The following is a 21,441-nucleotide window of genomic DNA, read 5'->3' as shown; positions in this document are numbered from 1 at the left end:
TTTTAAAAAGGAAAACCCAAACAGGAGGTGGTCTATAAATCAGTTGTGGGAAATGGCTGGGAACAGGTATCAGGCCGAGGTTTTGCCTTGAGGTTCACTGAGTTGCGCAGGGCTCCACCCTGTGAGAAACACCCCTGCCAACTGCAACTCACCTGGATCATCAGGTTTTATGGCTCTGCATTCTTTACAGCGCAATTCTGAAGGTGACTGTCCAAGAGGGAAATCAGTGGACCTTAAACTCTGGGTCAGCTTGCTGATAAAAGCAGCAGGCAGCTGGGAAAGTTGCAAGAGCCCTTCCCTGACTGGAGAAGTCTTGCTTTTGTTGTGCCACTGCCGAGGCTGCCCATTCTCCCACCTCAGCACCCCCAAGTAAATGAGCAGAAATCTTGAAAAGGAGAGAACACGGCAGGAACATTTGGAAAGGTAAGATCTTCAGAGAGAAGCACCTAGATGCTTAGTAGAAGAAACTCAGCAAAACGGTTACTCAGTGACCCATGAGAGGAACGGGACTTGCTAATATATAACTTGTGACATGCAGCTACCAGAAAGGTTTGTTTGCTTTGATATGGACAGCCTGGATGAGAGGTGGGTGAATGTTCAGCTAAAAGAGAAACTGGTTAGATTAGTCCTCACATAAAATGGGTCTTGTATCATTTAGAAAACTAGCAGGAATATACAAGGGATAATCAGGCCCCATACGGACTTGCACGGTGAATTTGCAAGAGGAACTATTTTGCTTTCAGTGTGGATAATTTCTGTCAGGCATTAGGAGAGCATTTCCATAACCAAAGCTGTTCCAAACTACAAATCTCAACTAGGCTATTAGTATCTGGGGTAGCACTCCTAAGGACTGCCGTTCCACTGAATTCAATAACATTTCCTTTTGGGCAAATAAATAGCCATAGGATCAAACAGCTAAAGACTGAGGGCCCTTCCTGGTAACCTGTTCATTGAGATTTGTTTGCAGGGAGATTAGATGATGTTGGCTGTGTACTGAGCATTCATTTGCATTTGTTGTGGGGAGGTTGGAGGACATGGCATCAAGGAAGTGTATTGCACTTTATTGTGCATTTTCCTGTCACTTTATCACAAAACTTTTTTTGGGGGGGGTGGGCGGAGAGGGTCTGTTGTGCAAGGATCTCACTGGACTGCCCTCTCAGCTACAGTTCAGGAAGTTCTCACTTAAATCTCCCCTCTGACCTGAACTCAGTTAGCCCAGCTTCCTGTTTGCAGTATGGGAGGCAATGCGACCACGGTTCTTTTTAAAGCTTGTAACAAGATATATGCTTCAAACATGTAATAAATGCTAAGCAGTATTGTTACTAAATAGGACAGTTTTACCACTTTGGGGATTGGCCCAGGGTTAGCCTGGGATAAATAATGCCTCCCACTCCCCTGTCATTGTTGCACGTTGGCAAGTTGTGTGGCCTGTGCAGGATTGCAATCCTGGCAGTGCAACAGGTTGTGCTCCTCCCAGGCTTCCCCAGCTGCCTCCTTGCAATGGGCCCAGAGCTACCTCTCCTTACTCTCTTGCTTTGCCTCTGGTGCTCTCTCCTCCAGTGCTGGGATGCCACTGAGGTGTCCCAGACTGCAGCTGCTTCTTGGGTCATGTTCTCCAGGCCTTCCCCTTCATCTTGCTTTCAGGCTAGCTCCTCTCTTCTCAGTTGTAGCTGAGGGGATTGCTGGAAGGGGAAGACCCAGCAGAAAAGTAGACTTGGTGGTCCTTCCTCTTGGGAGCTGGATGAGCAGAAGCAGGACTCACGCTGGCACATGGCTGGGCCCTGGTTGCATCCAGCAAGGCTCTCCTTACCTTCTGACCGGGTGGATTTCCTCAGCCTCAGGAACTCTGTTACGGAAAAGGAGCAATGCAGCAGCGAGCTGCAGCTGGCTGGAAAGCAAAACATTGTGGGAATGTTTGGGACTGTACCGTGAGAACAAAGGGGCAATCTATTCACTGTGCTGAGCACCGGATGTTAGCTCAGAGTGTCTTTTGACCTGTACAGGAAGTACAGGGGTGGAGTTTGTCTCTCCGCTATTGGAGTTTGGAGAGAGCAGACGCGTTTCTCTGTAATGCTGCAAAGACAGAAATAAAGGCATGTAAATGCATTTCTGTCTATCTCTTTCCCCTCCCTGGGGGGAGCAGGGAGCAGGGAAGAGTGGTGTGTTCTTCTCACGCTTGAGGAGGATCGCCGATAGTGACCTAGCCTGTATCCTGCCGGGAATGCAGACAGGGAGGTCAACCAGGAGATCAAGCCGTGTGCCTGGAGAGTGGCCAGTTCCTCTGATAAGGCTTGATTTCCGACATATTTCACTACCAGTCTCTTCACCTCAGACCTGCAGCAATAGCCTCAACTTTTTTGGCTCAACCTCTTGATTTTCCACTGCTGAGTTGTTTGGACTACGCAAAGTTCCCAGGAATTATATTTGCAGAATGTTTCTAAGAAATTTGTGAATATGTGGGCAGGAAGAGAAGGAATGATTGCTTCATCTCGATGGAAAGAGAATGATGAGCTCACTATGATGTTCACATCCTAGCAGGATGGAAGTTGTTCATTCTCTGAGGGACCCCCTCCTTATATTGATGGGCCCCCTCAGTCACCTGGCAGTGACAACAGCACACCAGTCATATCAGGGAGCTGCTCTTTTAATTTCCCACAGCATAGTGCCACTCTGAGCATTGAGAAAATTAAAATAGCAGCTTGGAGGCACCGTGGGGGTGGGCCCTCCTGGATCCCTGGGGTGCCAAGTGCTGGTGCTGGACCGGCTACTCCTCAGACTCAAATTTCAGCAAGATTACATCCTATTAAGTATTGCTGTGTTAGAAACTTGGAGGCTAGCTTAAGCTCCAGGAGAGGTGACCCTATGAAACATTCAGAATGAAGATTGAACAATTCCTCAAAAAAAAAAAGTACTTTGTATGATAAAATTGACCTGTTATTTCTTCTGCACTATCCTGTAAAGGCATGTGTCCAACTGCTGAAGTGGAGGTGGCCAAATTCAGGAGCATTAAAAAGGGATGCAGGTAGCGCTGTGGTCTCATCTACTGAGCCTCTTGGGCTTGCTGATTGGAAAGTCGGTGATTTGAATCCCCGCAACGGGGTGAGCTCCCATTGCTCTGTCCCAGCTCCTGCCAACCAAGCAGTTCGAAAGCACACCAGCGCGAGTAGATAAATAGGTACTGCTATGGCAGGAAGGTAAACGGCTTCATGCTGAAGGTTCGATTACTTTCAAGTGTGGAATTAACAGTATGTGGCTCTTGAAAAGGGACTATTTCTGCAGTCTGAAGCAGTGAGTGGGCATATGTGAGAAAAGTGATCCTTCAGGTGAACTTGTTGAAGCTGAAGAAAGAGACCCTTATTGTCACCTTCACTCAGCCACTCACAAAAGCGGCGGGGGGGGGGCACTGAGCAGTGTCCGGGCACAAGTGAAAAGAATAACCTGTGCTGTTATCTGCAGCATTTGGGAATAAGTGTGATATCCCCAAAAAAAACATGATTCCCCTTCAGTAGCAGCTGCCACCATCTGCCTCTCCATTGCAGCCCCTGAGATTCAGCAGCTTTTCAGCATCTCATGTCAGTTTTCTGCTTCTTCTATTCTTGCCCCGTGATCTGTGGACATTCGCCCTCCCCAACCCATTCTCTAGTCCCTGGGTCCCCACTCAAGTCTCTCAGCTTCCTCAAGAGATGCTTCACTCTGTCCAGGTCAGAGGTATTTTCTTCCACAAGGACAGCAAGGCAAGCGGTTGAGATAGTGGCACTGATGCTCTGGACTCATCTGAGGTCATAGACCGTTGGCAGTGGAGGTACAAGGACACTAGCACCCCCTCAACTTGAGAACACTTACTTTAGCAGCTGTCACTATCTAAGTGCTTTGAACAGGCAAGTAAATAGACACTCAATGAAAGAGTCCCCAAACCAAGCCGGAACATAACTGGGGTGTGTGTGTGTGTGTACTTTATTCAGCCAAGTAGGCATGAGAGGCAAGGAAGCTGTGCATGAACTCCAGGAAGAAAATCATATTGATCAAAAAGTAAGATAAAAATGTATTTAAGGAAATCATAGTTTACATGGCATTTTAAAAGTAACACCATACTTTGGATCATTATGTTATTTGATCAGGAGATACTTAATGTCATCGGTTGCATGAATAGGCCTTTTCTTTACTCCATCCTCATGGTGCCTCTCAGTGTCGGGATATTCCATTCCACCTTAAGAACAGATGTGTGGATTGTTGTGTCACATGTCTGTTTACACTCCAGCACAGCTTGCTGGGAATTTCCGTTTGTGTATAGCTTTTGCTTTTGCTGTCTTGCTTTGGACATGAAGGAGATCAGACATGTTCCCTTTTGTCCTGATGTATGCTGAATAAACTGCTTGTAAATATGCTCACACAGCCACTTCTGTTGCATAGCATTTATTCTGCAGAGTAGCCACTTCTGTTGCGTAGCATTTACTCTGCAGAGTAGCCACTTCTGCTGCGTAGCATTTATTCTGCAGAGTAGCCACTTCTGTTGCGTAGCATTTACTCTGCAGAGTAGCCACTTCTGTTGTATAGCATTTACTCTGCAGAGTAGCCGCTTCTGTTGTGTAGCGTTTACTCTGCAGAGTAGCCACTTCTGTTGCGTAGCATTTATTCTGCAGAGTAGCCACTTCTGTTGCGTAGCATTTACTCTGCAGAGTAGCCACTTCTGTTGCATAGCGTTTACTCTGCAGAGTAGCCACTTCTGTTGCGTAGCATTTATTCTGCAGAGTAGCCACTTCTGTTGCGTAGCATTTACTCTGCAGAGTAGCCACTTCTGTTGCGTAGCATTTATTCTGCAGAGTAGCCACTTCTGTTGCGTAGCATTTACTCTGCAGAGTAGCCACTTCTGTTGCGTAGCATTTATTCTGCAGAGTAGCCACTTCCGTTGCATAGCATTTACTCTGCAGAGTAGCCACTTCTGTTGCGTAGCATTTATTCTGCAGAGTAGCCACTTCTGTTGCGTAGCGTTTACTCTGCAGAGTAGCCACTTCTGTTGTGTAGCATTTATTCTGCAGAGTAGCCACTTCTGTTGTGTAGCGTTGACTCTGCAGAGTAGCGTGCCCTAGGTTCTGAAGCTCAGGTTGCAGATGCTGCACCAAGGACTCGAGATTGCCCGGCACACCGTCCGGTGGGCTGAAGCCAGCTGGGGGTCTGCCAGTTGCCCCTGTTTCCTTGGTTGCATGCCAACACTCAGAACAAAGAGGTGTGATGTGTGCCCACATGTGGAAAACTTAATTGTGGAATATAAAAAACTCCATGCATTTTGATAATGCATTCTTCAGAGGCAAAAAATACACCTGAAAGGAACTACAGTGGTACCTCAGGTTACAGACGCTTCAGGTTACAGATGCTTCAGGTTACAGACTCCGATAACCCAGAAATAGTTCCTCGGGTTAAGAACTTTGCTTCAGGATGAGAACAGAAATCGCACAGCGGCAGTGGGAGGCCCCATTAGCTAAAGTGGTACCTCAGGTTAAGAACAGTTTGAGGTTAAGAACAGATCTCCAGAACGAATTAAGTTCTTAACCCGGGGTACCAGTGTACTTGGTGCAAAGGTTGAGAAATGTCATTATCCAACAGCAAAGTCTTCCATTTACTGCAGCCTAGTTGTGAGGCTTAGTCTCCTCTTTCTCTCAGTTCCAGAGCCTCTATTGCTGCCAAATCATTCCCTTTCCTTTCCCTTTTTCTCTCCAGGACATGGCTCAGAGAAGGGTGCAGAACAAGGAGGCCACACCCTACCTTTATGTCCCCTCCCTAAAAGATTCTTACATTTTCAAAGTGGTTCTTCTGGGAAGCACAGCTGTAGGAAAGTCAAGCCTAGCCTATCGTTATGTGAAGAAGGACTTCCGGGATTCTCTGCCTACCGTGGGCTGTAAGTGAATGGTGCTGAGTAGGACCCTAACGCTGGCTTTTGCATCAACCAACATGCTACAAATTACTCAGAATAAGGCCAAGGATGCAAGTCATGAACATTTGGCTGAGGAACAGCTTTGGCACAGCCTCAGCTATTTTTATAATGAAATATTGTCTCCATGGCAACCATGCACAGAACACCCTAGAGGGATGGAGCACTATCTCTTTCCTTGCAACTGTAGTGACAGAGTGACACCCAGTGATAAAAGCAACACAGTGCACAACTTGAACATCATCATGTGATGGGGGGGCATGGCTAATTGACATCTACCCCCCCCCCAGCTGCTGAAGTGCAGCGGATGAGGAGGTGAAGAACATGGCCAGAAGACACGGAAGAACCTCTTGGTGTGTCTGTGTATTTGTAGACGCTGTGGCGATCACACGGGGTCCCTGGACGTTTCACCGTCTATTGATCCCTGTGCCACCACTTTATTTCTCGCTGCCACCACCCAGGCCCTACCTGGTACAATACTGAGTCCGATCAGGGTTAAATTGGAACATAAACTTCTGTTTATTTATTGCAGTTTAGGAAGCGTATGGTTTCATAAATGGTATCAGTCAATTACAATCATGGGGTGCCTATCCAGACCTATAACTTCAGCTACCTGCTCTCAATCACTAAACCACCTCTCAGATATTTACTTGTCTTCCTAGCTCCTAACTGTTCCTGACTCGGCTTATTTGGCTACACTAACTCAACCTACCCACAGACTCTATCCCAATTCACTCCCACTCCAACCAGAGCTGGTTTTATAGTCCCTCTGACTCCACCCCCTGGGTTCTGATTGGGTAACCTGTTAAACTATTTCACCTCCAGCACTCTCATATGTTAACGTCACATACACAAGCTATTTTGAAAGTGGGACCACGTGGGCCCCCTCCCTGCAAAGCATCATGAGGACATTGAGAGTTGCCCTTCCCAGTATTTATCAGCCAATTGCTAGGAAATGAGGTGGACGTGGAAGTGATTGTGGCAGAGTTCACATGCTTTCAAAATAGTCCAGGGTTAAAGAAGCAATAGACAGAGGCTGAGGGAAGCATTGCAGGAGGTTGAACTAGATGATACTCATGGTCACTTCCAACTTCACAACTCTGGGATTCTATGTGCAAGGAAGCAACAAACTAGGTAGGGCTGTTGAGGAAGGAGACTTGGGAAAGTGGATTACGTGCAGGAATGGGAAACAGCAGTGCCAGAAGCATTGAACAGACTCATTCATTGAGAAGGTCAACATTATAGTGACTTTGGTTCTCAGCTATATGATGGCTTGATATACTGATATAACAATTGATTTCTGCACTCTTGGGAATGCAGGCGACAGATGGCATGTTGTACAATTAAAGTCACCTGTAATCTGAATGGATGCATAGTCCACTTCATTTTTAACAGGGATGGCTTCCCCAACCTGGTGCCTTCCAGATGGACTACATGCAATTCCCATCATCCCTGGCGATTGGCCAGTGGACAGGGCCTTCTGCATCTGGCCGGCACCAGGAAGGCTCCCCAACAAGCATGGCACACCTTGTTATTTTAAAAGAAAGCAATGCCTGGGCAGGTGCAGAACCTTACATGTCTGAACTTGCACATCAAAGTTCTATATTTTGACTTTTGAGTAGAAAAAGATTAATATAGAACATTACTGAAGCTGCTTTGTGAGTCTGGAAGTTGATAGAAGTGCAAATCAGTTGATCACATTTATTTGGATATGAGAAAAAAACCAATAGACCTGAACATTGTTTTCCATTGATGTACACATGGCTGAAGCAGTTCTCATCCTGAAAGAGGCAATCCCTGCACTCTCTCTCACACTGATAGCGTTATGACTTTATTTATAGCTTTATTTATTAATTGGCTAAGCGGTTGACTCATAAAAATTCATATCTATGTAGCCTGACCAAATGTTCCAAGAGGCTTGGTTAGCAAGCTGCCCTGAGCCAAGCCTTGGTCTAGGGCACTCGGGCCAGTGGGCAGGATCCTGGCCCTTGCTGCCTTCCTCCCTCCTGCTGTGCTGCCACCATTAAGCCATGTTTTGGCTTAGCATGTCATTCAACCCTGGGCTTGCAGCTTGTCTCACTCCAGCCAAACAATAACTTGTCTAGTAACTGAGGCTTGTTCTTAGGTTTACTCTGCACAGTTTGTCTGGAGCAAAACAAGCCAAGAGTCTGGGCTCAGACAACATCTCAAGCCCAGCAAGACTTTGCTCATGGCAGTTCAGCAACAGGAGGAACACAGCAGCTGTGATCTCCTTTCTTAGAGCCCTCACACTTGTGCATTTGTGCAAAGCCATGGTTTGGTTTACGGCCAGTAAGGCCATCTAGTTAACTAAAGTCTAATCTCCATTGTGTCTGCAGCTTCTACTGGAAAGCGATTCATTTCTCTTTTGGTTTTAGGTTCCTTCTTCACGCAGGTTCTAAGTTTGGATAACACCACAATTAAGCTTGAGATCTGGGACACTGCAGGCCAAGAGAAGTACCATAGCGTCTGCCATCTCTATTACAGAGCAGCGAATGCTGCTGTTCTGGTTTATGATATAACGAGGAAGGTAAGGCAGGAATGCTCTGCATAGGCCTTCCCTTCCCTTTTCCCTTTTCCCATTTCACCATTTCTGAATGTGTAATTTGGCATAATTTCCAAATGGTGCTTTATTTTCCAAGGAGAAATTGTCATATTTTTCTATATTTGTATGAAAAGGTTGCTCTGGTGCATTTTTGTACCTTCAAGTCCTGGAAAACCTTTTAAAAAGTGACTTAAACCAGGACAATTTGGGTACATGTTGGAACAATCACAATATCAAAAGAGTAAATCAAAATCTCCTAGAAAAGTTAACCAGGCTGATGTTGTCACACACAATAACGTATGAATCAGACACGAAAGTGTTACTGACAAAGAAAACATCTTAAAATGAAAGATGTCAAACTTGCTGAATATGATGACATTGTGGAGAATTGTGAATTTTTATGCAAAGTAAGGCTGTGACCTCTGATGGTCTTTGCCCTTCAGTTCTGTTCCAGGAGCCCTCTCTAAAGGAACAGCTTTCATTACCAATAATTTGTCTCAAGTAGCCCGTTAACTTGTGGAGATGTATGGAAGAGGCTGCTAGCAGTATGGAACTGTTCATAGAATCATAGCCTGGGGAGAGCATTCCGCAAATGGGGAGCCACTGCAGAGAAGGCCCATTCCTGTGTTGCCATCTTCTGGACCTCTTATGGGGGAGGCACACGACGAAAGGCCCCAGATGATGATCGCAAAGTCCAGGTCAGTTTATATGGGGAGAGACTGCCCTTGAGGAATTGCAGCTGTGAGCCGCTTAAGGCTTTATAGGTCAAAACCAGCACTTTGAATTGGGCCCAGAAGCTAACTGGCAGCTAGTGCAGTCGAGCCAAACCTTCTTGCCCCGGTGAGCAACCTGGCCGTTGAATTCTGCACTAGCTGGAGTTTCTGCACAGTCTTCAAGGGCAGCCCTCCGCATGATGCAGTAATCTAACCTTGAGGTTACCAGAGCATAGACAACAGTAGTTAGGCTATCCCTGTCCAGATAGGGGTGCAGCTGGACCACCAGCTGAAGCTGATGGAAGGCACTCAGTGCCACCGAGGCCACCTGAGCCTCAAGCGACAGCAAAGAATCCAGGAGGACCCCCAAGCTACATAGCTGCTCCTTCAGAGGGAGTATAACCCCATCCTTCATTACTAAGCACATTTTTTCATGTTGTCTGGTTGCACATGACACATTTCGCACACTAATACAAAACCTAATTTCTCTTAAGAAATTATAGCTCCATTATTGCTTGTATATCAGTTATTTACATATAAGTTGTCTTTTCAGGAAAGTTTGGAGAAAGCAAAAGTGTGGCTGGCGGAACTGGAGAAGGAATTCCTTCCTGATGAAATAATTATAGCTTTGGTTGGCAATAAAGTGGACCTTTCTGCTGAACGGGAGGTCACATTACAGGTAGACGTTATTCTTGTATTTAGGCCAATGACTTTTACAAACGTAGGCCTTCTCACTCCCCCCCCCCCATCTCCCTCTCATACATATATACACATCCCGCTGCTGAAACACTCAATCTCACATAGCTGTCTTGGAGTTTCTCATGTATGTGGCAGCCCATCACAGAATCCTAGAATTGTAAAGTTCGAAGTGTCACAAGGGTCATCTAGTCCAACCTGCTGCAAATCCGTGCCTTTTAATAATAAACACCACCAAATAAATAAATAAATAAGAAACCCACCTTGAGTTGCATAGAGGGTGTGTTATAGGATTAAATATGAATCTATATATCACACACACACACACACACACACACACACACACACACAACACACCCTCTACGCAACTCAAGGTGGGTTTCACACACACACACACACACACACACACACACACACACACACAGTCTACTTCCTTGAAATCATAGATACGTTGTTTCTCCAGGAGGCAAAGGATTTTGCACAAACAAAGAACCTGCAGTACATGGAAACCTCTGCAAAATCTAATTACCAAGTGACAGAACTCTTCGTGTCTCTGGGTAAGTTAATTTACACAGTTAACATTTAACAAAAGGTGCTCTCTGTCTCTCACAATTTTGCCTACGCTTCTGATTTATGCTCTTATGCTTCTCTCAAGATAGAATACCCAACGTAAAATCTATTTCATTTTCAAGTACTAATCTTGTTTCGTTGTTGGCATCCATACGTCTCAAGAAACAATGGAGTGCATCTTGGGGGTGTTGTCAAAACTGCTGTGTTAGCAGCACTGAAGTGACCTCCTGGGGCACAAGTTTGGGCCGTGTGCCTAGAGGTCCTGGGCTGCACAGATGACAAGACCCCCGTCTTGGCCTCGCTGATGGGGTCCAAAGGAAAGCAGAGCAAGATGTTCGGGAGCAACTTGGCTCAGGAGTTGCCAGAAGGAGGCGTACAAGGCACCATCCAACCATCTTAGTGACTCCAATCTGGATTTGTGTAGGGTTTCCTCTTTAGCCTTTTCTTCTCCTGAAGATATCCCACAAGGCAGCAGAGGTCTAAGGTTGGAGTTTTCCTTCTCCTAGATGGGCTACCTTCCCAGGTTGACAGGTCCCATCTACCCCTCACTTCCTTCTACAGAATGTGCAGAAACCACCCTCTTGACCATTAGACCCACGCTTGGTCTCGTCCTCTCAGTCCACTAGAGCCTGTCTTCACATGCAGGGGATAGACAAGTCCCTAACTCAATAAGGGTTTGAGACCTATTGGCTGCCCTCACCTGGTTTAGCTGTCCTGTTGGAGCCATTTCCTGGGGTGTGGTCACTGTTGCCTGCTGACAGCTTCTAGGAGCCACAGGTGAGAACTGAGTGCAGGGTGGCAACGTATTAAAATGTCAGACATAAAAAAAACTTCCTGATACTGGGCTGCCTTCAGATGTCTTCTGAAAGTTGTGTAGTTGAGAATGGCGTTCAGCCTTGGCTCTTCCATCCTTGGTTCCTGTTGCTGCTGCCCGCTGGATGAGAGAAAGACTAAAGGCCTTGAGCCCGTGCTCCGTTTGCTTGCATGCAAGACAGATTGCTTCTGAAGGTGATCTGAGAGCACAACTGTAGAAACTGTTCCACGTTCTCATTTTATCTTATGTCTGCTTCAGCCATCAAAGCAAATCACCTGCTTTCTCTTCAACATATAAGAGTGGTAAGAAACAATTGTAGCAGGTGGAGCTGGAGGCTGTAAAATGACTCTTGCATAGATGAGAAAAGCCACTTTCTATGTCCACACCATTTAACATCATTGCTCCAGAATAATAGCCGCGTTTGCAAAACAATCACCCAGTTCGTTTTAGGTGGTTGAGCAGCATGCTGATGCGCAGGGCTGAAACTGCAGTCACTCCCATCCTCTCAGGTCCTGCTGCTGCTGCCGCCTTGTTGGGAAATGGCCTCTCATGCCATCCCCCGGGTTTGTTTCTCTCCCAAAAGGCCACCTATGGAAGCCAAGTTTTGTTCTTAACTATGGTTCACTGTGTCTTGCAAACTGGGCCAATGATCTATTATTTGGCCATCAACTCCATGACCATTCTAGCTGCCTTTTCCAGCCTTTAAAGGGCAGGGGGCATCTGAAGGCCACTGTTTGACCTTCAAGGGTCAGAGACGTCACATTACTATTTCTGAAACCCAGAAACAGGTTCAGGCTCACCAACTGGTGATGTGGTGGAGGAAACAGCTGCACATGGACAATTGTTATTCCATGTAAGCAGATAAATAAAAACTTGCACTTTTAATTAAGGCTGTAAATCTTATATTTCACAGAAAAATAACCATTTCTCCCTTCCCCCTAAAGCTCATGAATTGTTAAAACAAGAACAACAGAGAGAGAAGACATTTCAATCAACACAATGGAAGAAATCACGTGTTGATCTGCGAGAAACAAGTTTTCCCCAAACGAAATGCTGCCAAGCAATCTGAGATTAGTTGTTCCATGTGGCTGGGGTTGCTGCTGCAGTAAAAAATGGAAGCCTCCTCCTCCTCCAAGCCGGAGGGTTTGCTCTGCTTTATGTGCCTACCTCATTCCTTTTCACTGTGAGAAGACATTAAAAAGTTTTAATAATAATAATAATACAGTGGTACCTCGTCTTAAGAACTTAATTTGTTCTGGAGGTCCGTTCTTAACCTGAAACTGTTCTTAACCTGAGGTACCACTTTAGTTAATTTCTGTTCTCATCCTGAAACAAAGTTCTTAACCCGAGGTACTATTTCTGGGTTAGTGGAGTCTGCAACCTGAAGTGTCTGTAACCTGAGGTACCACTGTAATAAAATTTTATTTGTATCCCGCCCTCCCTGGCCGAGGCCGGGCTCACAGCAGCTAACATCATAAAAGCAATACACACTTCCAAATTATTTGTAAAAGCTTTCAATAGTATAGTTTTTCTTTGGTATCCAAATGTAATAAAGAGAATAAACAGAAGAGTAAAAAATAGCATTGTGTCATTTCATAAGAATATGAGAAGATCCCTGCCAGATCAGACCAAAGTAGCGGTCTATCCCGTCTAGCCACCTGCTTCCGACGGTGGCACAAATGAAGTGGGCCAGAGTCACATTCCTGGTCAGCCACTGCCAGTTCACATCCCTTGAGCATATATGTCAAATTAGGATGGTTTGCCCCGACGCACATCACTCTAAACTTGATTACATCTCAAAGGGTTGCTGCTTGGATCCAGTGGCGTAGCATGGGTTGTCAGTGCCCGGGGCAAGGCAAGTAATTTGCGCCCCCTAACCCGTGGATTTGCGCCCCCTAACCTGTGGATTTGCGCCCCCTAACCCTAACCCCCAGATGTTGCGGCCGGCCCCCCCTGCACCCCCACGCTACGCCACTGCTTGGATCTAAGCTACTGGAGAGTTGGTGTTGGCGTGATCAGAGGGGCAACACCATGAGCTGGCAGGCATGAACAAGGCAAGGAAGAAAGAGAAAGAAAGAAAGAAAGAAAGAAAGAAAGAAAGAAAGAAAGAAAGAAAGGGAATTGAGCCATAAAACACAAGGTGCTGCTGCTGGGCAGCTGGGTGATTCGGTGCCCTGGTATCGCTTTCAACTGAGAGGCCTTATTCCAACAGGATGGGTGCACATGTCTGGAGTGTGAAATGACTTACGGGTGGGAGGCTTAAGATCTTGGCTTCAGATGTCAGTGGTTTGGCAGTGAGCATTTGCTTGAGTGGTGGTTTAGGCATTGGATAGGCGTACTCTTGGTTGGAGGAGAGGTTGTTGACTCTGCCTTCCCCTACAGAAAATGGCATATCCTGTTAAAGGGATCCAGGGCAGATGCTTCTGTCCAGATGCCCTGGTGGGGGCTAGGTCACAGCACTCCCCAGGTCCTACCAGCAGATGGGCTAGAAGGGGTGGGGTTCTACCCAGTGCCAGTGCCAAACCTCTTACATCTGTAGTCAGTAAAAGTGTGGCCTGATTTCACCCAAATACAACAGGTCTCATTATTTATGGGGGATGCCTGGGCACACAAGAGATAAGATAGTTATTTTCCAATATCTAAAGGGCTGCCACATGGAAGATGGATCAAGCTTTTTTCCTCCTTCTCTGGACCTGGACCAGTGGCTTCATTATAAGAAAGGAGATTCTGACTAAACATCAGGAAGAACATTATGACAGTAAGAGCTGCTCAGCAGTGGAACAGACTTTCATGAGAGGTGGTGGGCTCTCCTTCCTTGGAGGCTTTTAGGCAAAGGTTGGATGGCCACCTGTCACCCTTGGAGTCCCTTCAAATTCTACAATTCTATGGTTCTACAGTGGTACCTCTAGATGCGAACGGGATCCCTTCCGGAGCCCCGTTCTCATCCTGAGTAGAACGTAACATGTGTCTGCGCGTGACGTCATTTTGAGCATCTGCGCATGCATGAGCGGTGAAACCCAGAAGTAATGTGCTCCGTTACTTCCGGGTTGCTGCAGAGCGCAACCCGAAAATGCTTAACCTGAAGCTACTTCAACCCGAGTATGACTGTATTATTCTAATTTGTCAAGTTTGTGAATATTTCTCTTCAGCGTTGGTGAATAGTAAAACCATTGCCTTCTGCTACTTAATCCCATATGAGGATGTCAGTCGGACTTGCATGACAGAGTTGTGGCTTTGGGGGTGGGATTATCTTCTCTCAGTTTTGTTGATAGGCTTTCTCAGTGCAGCATCAACTTGATGGGTGGGAAGAATGGGTGCTGCCATGATTGGTCAAGATTAAACCTCCATGATCGGGGTCCCTGTCCAACAGTCCACTAAACTTGAGTGTTTGCCTGTAGTGTTGGGTTCTTGAGTTAGGAGAGGATTCTGCTAGGGGACCACGCACCCCAATGCTCGGCAGTCTACCTTTCTGATTTTAGAGGTAGTGTTGAAGACTCCATGAATTTTGAAAATGGGGAGCCTTGCAGCGGTGGAGGAAGCCTCTTGGGCACCTGGAGCGGTGCACCCAGGGGCGGGGCAAGCCACACCCATAGGGATGGGGCACGCAGTGCCCATAGGGACGGGATGTGCCGCATGAGCCGGGGCCTCAGCTGCCCTACAGCTGGGGGGAGGCAGTGAGCGGACATTGTGGAGCCTGCGGGAGCCTGAGACACGTGGCTCGGGCGTGCTGTAGGCCCTGTGGTGAGTGCCACCCACCATTTTGTCACTCCCCTCAGTGGGGGCATTGAACATCCATACACAGACCTTCTTTCTATGAGCAAATTTGTGGAAACTGTTTCTAATGATGCCCGGTTCAATGCTCAGTTTGGAATATATTAGATTTGGTGTCCTGTTAAGGTCAGGATGGTGTTGATATTGACTGGGTCTTAACTGGTCAAAGTCTGTATGTATTTAAAAGAAATTCATATTAATTCCTTGTTTACAACTGACTCTCCTTCCCCATCCCTTACTCTGTTAACTCTGTTGTATTAAAGTTTGGGCTATAAGAGCCTGGGAGCAGGGAGCTGTTCTCTTACAGTTTTTAAGTCCCAAGAATGTACACCTCTGGTACTATAAAAGCAAGTAAATGAAACAAAAACTTGTATCATCAACAAATGGGTGCTTTGGAGTGGAGTTTAAGGATAGTTGTTCTGCAACACATTAAGGTCGTTCACAAAAGGGACAGCCTTTACTGGTGCAAGAAATCTGAAAATGAGTTTGACAGTAAAAGGAATACAATGTGAGGGCCTAGAGAGATATAGTCTAAGGAAATTCTTCAGCCAAACCCTGCTCTTGAACTCTACTCCTCTGGCATGAGACATAAAAGAGACAGGGCAAAAAGTCCAACATTTTTTATTTGGCCTCTGGAGAGATTGCGATGTTCTTTCTTGTCGGGATAGGAGATCGTTCACTTCTGAGGCATCATTCATCTTGCAGCTGCTCATCGCTGTCTCCTATGGGGAAGCAGGCTTGCTGGGGCCGGTGGTCACTTTTCTGGGCATTCTCTCCAGCTGCTCTCCTTCTGCCAAACCGTCCCACAGGTCGGATCCCTCGCCCCGTGTACCAGGAAGGATCAATGTCTGGATCTGGAAGGCAAATCCCAGGTGGTATTGAGAGCCTAGGAAAAAGATAAGTCCTTCCCACTCCTGCACCGGAATACCTGGCATTGCTCTGCCATATTCTAAAGCACTGGCACACTTGTTTGTGGGGAGGCAATGTGAGCTTTTCAGCACTAGCAAAGCTTTTTTGCAAGACTACCCTTGTTGAGCTGATGGCATTTTTTCTATCTGTCTAATTTTACACCTGCCTAATACGCCTGCGGGTTGTGTGCTAGGAGTGGCAGTGGCAGGAATAATGGAGTGAAAGAGAAGCACACAAGGAAGGACACCATGTAGCAAAGTGACTTTCTATGCATATGGAATGCTATCAGAAAAACCAACCAATAATTTCCACTTTTCCTGGGGGGGGGGGAGACACAGGAAGGGGGAATGTTTTTCTTCCCTGGCTTCAAAACTTCCAAAAATGTTCCACCTCTAGTTGGAGGTCCAAAGGTTCCCTCCACCTTCTGTAGGCGCTCCCTCCTCTTGTCTCCCAAAGTCCCTCAAGACTCATCCCAAGTGCATGTTACAGATCAGCAAACCCTATCCTGAGCTGAACTCCTTTATGAAAGTTCACATTCCACTTCATGTAGTTTGATGATTGTGCTGCACACCCATCACTCGGGTCTAGCTGTTCATCCAGTTATCAGTGGTTGTCATGTCCCTTAACTCACTGCAGGGGACACTGGCCATTTCCCAGTGCTACAGTGATGAACAGCTTCCTCAGAAAGGGTCTCTTCAGCACAGCTGCTTTTAAAAGTTTTGTCTTCTACCCCGTACAGTCCCCAAGAACTTACTTCTGACTTCCATGGATCGCTCAAGGATTCGGCATTCGGCGTCAGGCAGCAGCAGGCAGTCCATCAGCAAGCACAAGAGGCAGATGATGAAGAGCCTCATGTCTGTTTCCTTTTCCTTCTTCAAAGGTTCTGTGACTTGTAAGGGGAACCTGGTGAAGCTCGGGCCCCAACTGCAGTCACAAGGGAAAGGTCTATCAGTTTCAGGCAAGGAAAGTGCCCTTCAAAAGTGCGCTTCAGGATGAGCGACAGCAGTAACACAAAACTCTACAACATGCACAACAGGTTTGCAACTTTCATTTCAAGAACTATTAGTGGGGGATGTGAAAAGAAAAGGGAAGGAAAGGAAAGGGAAGGGAAAGGTATTCAGCTGTATTCAGGTATTTGCCTGAACATGCAAAGGCTCAAAGTGAGCCCTCAGTCCCTCACCATCCTTGAGCTTGAATTTGAGTAGCATTCCTCATGCAGCCTGGGTCTCTGACAATGCAGTGCACTCTGCTCATACAGAGTATTTTTTTAAAAGAAATTTTCTACTTTTTCCATGATTTGGTGCTTTTTATGCCTAAATCCTCTCTGTCTGAGGGGGTTGGGGTTGGGGTTGGGGAGGGAGAATGTGAATGAAAATGAATATCCTTGTCTATCCATACATATCTGATTGAGACAATACCCGATCGAGACATCCAGGAAGAATACGGGCTCGCTCTCTCTTTTAAAAAAGGCATCACCCAGAAGTCTGTCAATTCTCCAGCAGAAGCTGAAATCGACTCTACGCATCCCAGTCCATCACATGTTTAAAGTGGGAAGCCCTATCCTATGTTCAAATCCCTCTCAGGCAAAGCTTTATCTTGAGCCAGTCCCTGGCTCTGCCTGGAGCTCTTTGGAGAGTAAGTACGATAAAACGAAAATAAGTAAATGATTTACTTGGTCCTATAAGGATCAGAAGCTCTCAAGTTGTTAGGTGGGAAGCCTCAGCAGAAGAAGAGAGTTACACAAAAACACACAACATGGAGACAAATGCCTCCGCAAAGGACCTCAGCTTTCCAGAACATCTGGAGGGTGGGGAAGTAGTAGTTGAGGGGAGAAGACAACAACATACAGCACAAGCAAATCCCACCAAGCATCACCTCCTGGTGCCGACAGGTAACTTTGAGGAAGATTCGGGAGGCGTAACCATGAAAGGTCTCCTGTGTGAACGAAGTCCTCATGTACACATGTAACATCATAGTTGTGACACAGGCAAAGGAGAGGGGCACACACACATATTTGGATCGGGGTGCCCCTTGTTTACTTTCAATATTTCCTATTTAGTATTTCAAAATGTGGACATTTTAACCTTCACTCTACATTAGCCTGTTAGCTAATAAAAGTTGTTTTTCACTTATGGAAGAACAACTGCCATCATTCTCTAGCAGTCTTTAAGTAAAAGAACTTAAGGTAAATTTGTGTTTTGAAAAGGAACCAGAATTGTTTTAACTCTCAGGGTGTCTGCAATTTTTCTTGCTATGTCTCTCCCTGAATCCTTTGTTGGTGAGAGAAAGAAAACAGACGTGGCCTGGCTCATAGCTAGAGCTGCTGTCCTACAGCATGGCATGAAAGTGCAAGGGGAGAACTCTGCGCAGAGCTGGAGATGCTTCTGAAACTCCTACTGCAATGGCTCCAGCATCTCAATGTTTGGGCCAGCCTCTTTTCAGTTTAAAGTTTGCTTGCCTGTTCAGCTGTGCAAAAAGCTGAGGCAGAAAGTTCAAAGGCACTTCCGGCTGTGTGTGTGAAGCTCTTCTCCCACATATACACATGTATATGCATTTGTTTTGCAGGACTGTAGTCAGGATAACTGTAGCCAAATTTTAAAAAATGCCCAGCACTTATCATACAAATTAAACTGGTAAGACATTTCAGCTAACATTTGATTGGAATTGTGAGCCACTGTGCAGATTTCAGTTGCAGGGAAGCACAGTGAGTCGGGTCTGTGAAAACTGATCTGTGTGCAGCCTTGACCCAACAGAAAGCACAACGCTTTCTACCATTTCTAAGCATCATACTTGTTGCGCAGGGGTCCTCTCCTGGGTCTGGAAACTTCTTTCCTATGTGCTGACCACACCTGCTGAACTAGGGGCATCTTTCCCCAAGTCCTGATGCATTTTGGCACATTTCCTGTTCATCCTCACATAATAGTCTGACCTTTAAAGGCTTCTCGCCAAAAGCAACCATGTTGTTGTATTTATTGGCTGCAAAATACATTGCAAACTGTTCATTCTGAAAACCAGCAAGCCTAAATGGAAATAAGGTTGAATCAAACCACAGCTTAGACATGGAACTCACATACTGGCTTTGGGTCACTTGCTGCTTCCCAGCCTCAGTTTCCCAACTGGAAAGCTGGCATAATAATTGCCTCCCAGTGGATTGTCATTTATGTCAATATCTTAGGCTATATACCTAAAATAATTGCAGTGACAATTTTATTCTTGAAAATCTTAAAAATCCTAAATTATTGAACAGCATCATCTACTGTTTCTTTTTACTGGGAGCAGCACTAGTTTATCTCAAAAAGGGGATACCTGAGCTTTGGTTTCAGAAAATAAAAGTAAGTTGTTAGAAGATCTAGCTAGAAACCCCTTTGGTTTTTATTACCCTAGCAAGCCATTATCACTTTAAAATGAAATTACAAGCCCACATACACACAACAAAGCAGCAAAGTTAGAAAATGCTCACAGTGGGCATGGGATGGAAAGTCATTTTACTCAGACTGCTCCCCAAATTTATTTGATGAGGCTACAGGTGCCACACAAAGCATGCCTTCTATTTAGTCTCACTCATCCCGACTTTTTTCTGAAACAGGCAATGAAAAGCAGAACTGAAGAGGAATACTTACTTTTTTCCTAGAGTGACGGAGAGTGGCACTGCTCTGCTCTCTTTTCAGTGAGTGACGCGGTGAGAGCCGGTGGTCGCTCTATTCCTTTTTATGCTGTCCCTTTGTCTATGTATGACTGCCTGTGACATCATCAAGACTGGAACAAGGCATCTCAGCATAATCCTCCCATCATCCCATAACAACTTATGTTATGGGCTGCAAAAGATGGGTCCTTCTTCATATTATATTGCACCTGAGAATTCAGCTTTTGTATAGTACTCTAATAACCCAAAATGCATATTTGGTTATTAACAGGGCAATCCTAAGCATGCCTACTCTGGTGTAAATCCCACCACGTTCAAGCAGACTTTCTCCCAGGTGAGAATGTGTATGTGCACTGCACTACATTACATTTTATATGACTGCAGCCTAAAAACCAGTACTCCAAGATTATACTGCAAACAGTGGCGTAGCGTGGGTTGTCAGCACCCGGGGCAAGGCAAGTAATTTGCGCCCCCTAACCCGTGGATTTGCGCCCCCTAACCCTAACCCCCAGATGTTACGCCTGGTGCGGCCGCCCCCCCCCCTGCACGCCACACGCCACACCACTGACTGCAAATGTTCAAAGCTCCCCCCCCCGTTCCTTCCTTCTGTCCACATGGAGACCATTGCCAATGAATTGCCTTTGTGTACTATGTCATCTTCCATATATTGTGTGACCACTTAGTTCACATTGATTAACTAGAATAAGTTGGGCAAAATTGCATGACCTTGTTTGTTTCCATAGAATCATAGACTTGTAGAGCTGGAAGGGACCGCAAGGATCATTCAGTCCAACCCCTTGCAAGGCAGAAATCAAATGTGTAATTATTTTGTTCCAGTTTGTCTTGATGTTGATGATGGTGATGATGAAATTTCTATCTCAGCCTTCATTCCAAAGGAGCCAAGGATGGCAAACAAGCAAAGTAGCAAAAGTAAAGAAATTAACCATAAAGCAAAACATTTTAACAGTGATTAAAAACACCCACATCTAAAATGGTTTAAAATTGTTTTGTACTCCACTGAGAAACAGGCAATAGGAGTGTATTGGCAGATGGGATATGGGAGGTATAGCCAGAGACCCTCATTCTCAGGAACTCGGAATACATGACTGTGGCCTGCAGAACTCCCTACATTGAACTGTGGGGATTCCTATCAAGAGGGGAGAGGAATTATACAACAAAATCTATCGTGCCGTTTCTGGGCTCCTCTCTGCATGGTAGGGTTCGCTTCCCATGTCACTGTAAATACAATGGAAACCATGAGCATGATCCATTACATTTCAATGCATGCACTGAAAGAGATCAGAAGAGGGGAAGGCCATCTTTTCCTCCATTCTTCTTCTGGGCTGATCTTCAGCCATGGGGTGCACAGCACAGCAAACCACACACTGCTTGCATCCTGCCTGTCTTTGCCTCTTATATAAAGATGCAAGCAGCCATTCCTCTCTGGCCTGGTAGTTGCTTGTGCACCTACAGGGTGTGTGTGTGTGTGTGTGTGTGTGTGTGTGTGTGTGTGTGTTCACTATGGAATCATGGGTTTCCAGAGTTTTGGTGCCGCACAATGGATTTATTCCTGGTTCTGCAAAAACTTACTGGAGTGGAAGCACAAATTTACCCTATCTCTGTTTAATTCTGGCCCAGAGGGAATAACATTCTTGGGAGTGTGGCATCTGAATATAGACTGCATTTTTAATCAAGGCATATATTGGCTTATATCTTGATCAGGTTCCTAAATTAAATGGGCTTAGATTTTCAAATGTTATGCCAGGCAGAAGACCAACTGCCTAAGTACTTTGGCAAGATGTTTATCCTTCTGGAAAAGAGGGCCCCTTTGGTTTA

The 21,441-nt window shown here is 45.8% G+C and overlaps 2 protein-coding genes across 4 annotated transcripts; one reads left to right on the top strand and one right to left on the bottom strand.

Annotated features, from left to right (window-relative positions):
- Positions 1 to 269: 269 nt before the first annotated feature.
- RAB17 (RAB17, member RAS oncogene family) lies at positions 270 to 12,429 on the top strand. 2 transcript variants are annotated; one of them, XM_081183675.1, is made up of 6 exons: positions 270 to 423; positions 5,716 to 5,893; positions 8,323 to 8,474; positions 9,756 to 9,881; positions 10,362 to 10,455; positions 12,227 to 12,429. In XM_081183675.1, the coding sequence occupies exons 2-6, from the start codon at positions 5,719 to 5,721 to the stop codon at positions 12,349 to 12,351; spliced, it is 672 nt and encodes a 223-aa protein (XP_081039801.1). In that variant the 5' UTR covers positions 270 to 423; positions 5,716 to 5,718; the 3' UTR covers positions 12,352 to 12,429. The 2 variants fall into 2 exon arrangements, with proteins under 2 accessions (XP_081039801.1, XP_081039802.1); XM_081183676.1 differs by lacking the exon at positions 270 to 423 and having other exon boundaries at positions 5,697 to 5,893.
- Positions 12,430 to 15,658: 3,229 nt separating this feature from the next.
- PRLH (prolactin releasing hormone) lies at positions 15,659 to 19,995 on the bottom strand. 2 transcript variants are annotated; one of them, XM_081202033.1, is made up of 4 exons: positions 19,583 to 19,995; positions 17,838 to 18,013; positions 16,717 to 16,886; positions 15,659 to 15,907 (listed from the first exon to the last, which is right to left on the bottom strand). In XM_081202033.1, the coding sequence occupies exons 2-4, from the start codon at positions 17,885 to 17,887 to the stop codon at positions 15,744 to 15,746; spliced, it is 384 nt and encodes a 127-aa protein (XP_081058159.1). In that variant the 5' UTR covers positions 17,888 to 18,013; positions 19,583 to 19,995; the 3' UTR covers positions 15,659 to 15,743. The 2 variants fall into 2 exon arrangements, with proteins under 2 accessions (XP_081058159.1, XP_081058158.1); XM_081202032.1 differs by having other exon boundaries at positions 17,838 to 19,995.
- Between the last annotated feature and the right edge of the window lie 1,446 nt (positions 19,996 to 21,441).

Source organism: Podarcis bocagei (genome assembly GCF_964188305.1).
Source record: "Podarcis bocagei genome assembly, chromosome: 1".
NCBI lineage: Eukaryota > Metazoa > Chordata > Lepidosauria > Squamata > Lacertidae > Podarcis > Podarcis bocagei.
Note: the sequence above shows the minus strand (reverse complement) of the source record. Positions and strands in the feature narration are given on the sequence as shown.

Bases quoted from the DNA above. Each gene is read 5' to 3' on its own strand.
- RAB17 (XM_081183675.1), top strand. From the start codon at position 5,719: ATGGCTCAGAGAAGGGTGCAGAACAAGGAGGCCACACCCTACCTTTAT. The intron at 5,894-8,322 runs GTAAGTGAATGG...TTTTGGTTTTAG, and splicing joins TTCTCTGCCTACCGTGGGCT to GTTCCTTCTTCACGCAGGTT. The intron at 9,882-10,361 runs GTAGACGTTATT...TTGTTTCTCCAG, and splicing joins AACGGGAGGTCACATTACAG to GAGGCAAAGGATTTTGCACA.
- PRLH (XM_081202032.1), bottom strand. From the start codon at position 17,887: ATGGTTACGCCTCCCGAATCTTCCTCAAAGTTACCTGTCGGCACCAGG. The intron at 16,887-17,837 runs GTGATGCTTGGT...TTGTGACTGCAG, and splicing joins TTACCTGTCGGCACCAGGAG to TTGGGGCCCGAGCTTCACCA. The intron at 15,908-16,716 runs GTAAGTTCTTGG...TTTGCCTTCCAG, and splicing joins GCGATCCATGGAAGTCAGAA to ATCCAGACATTGATCCTTCC.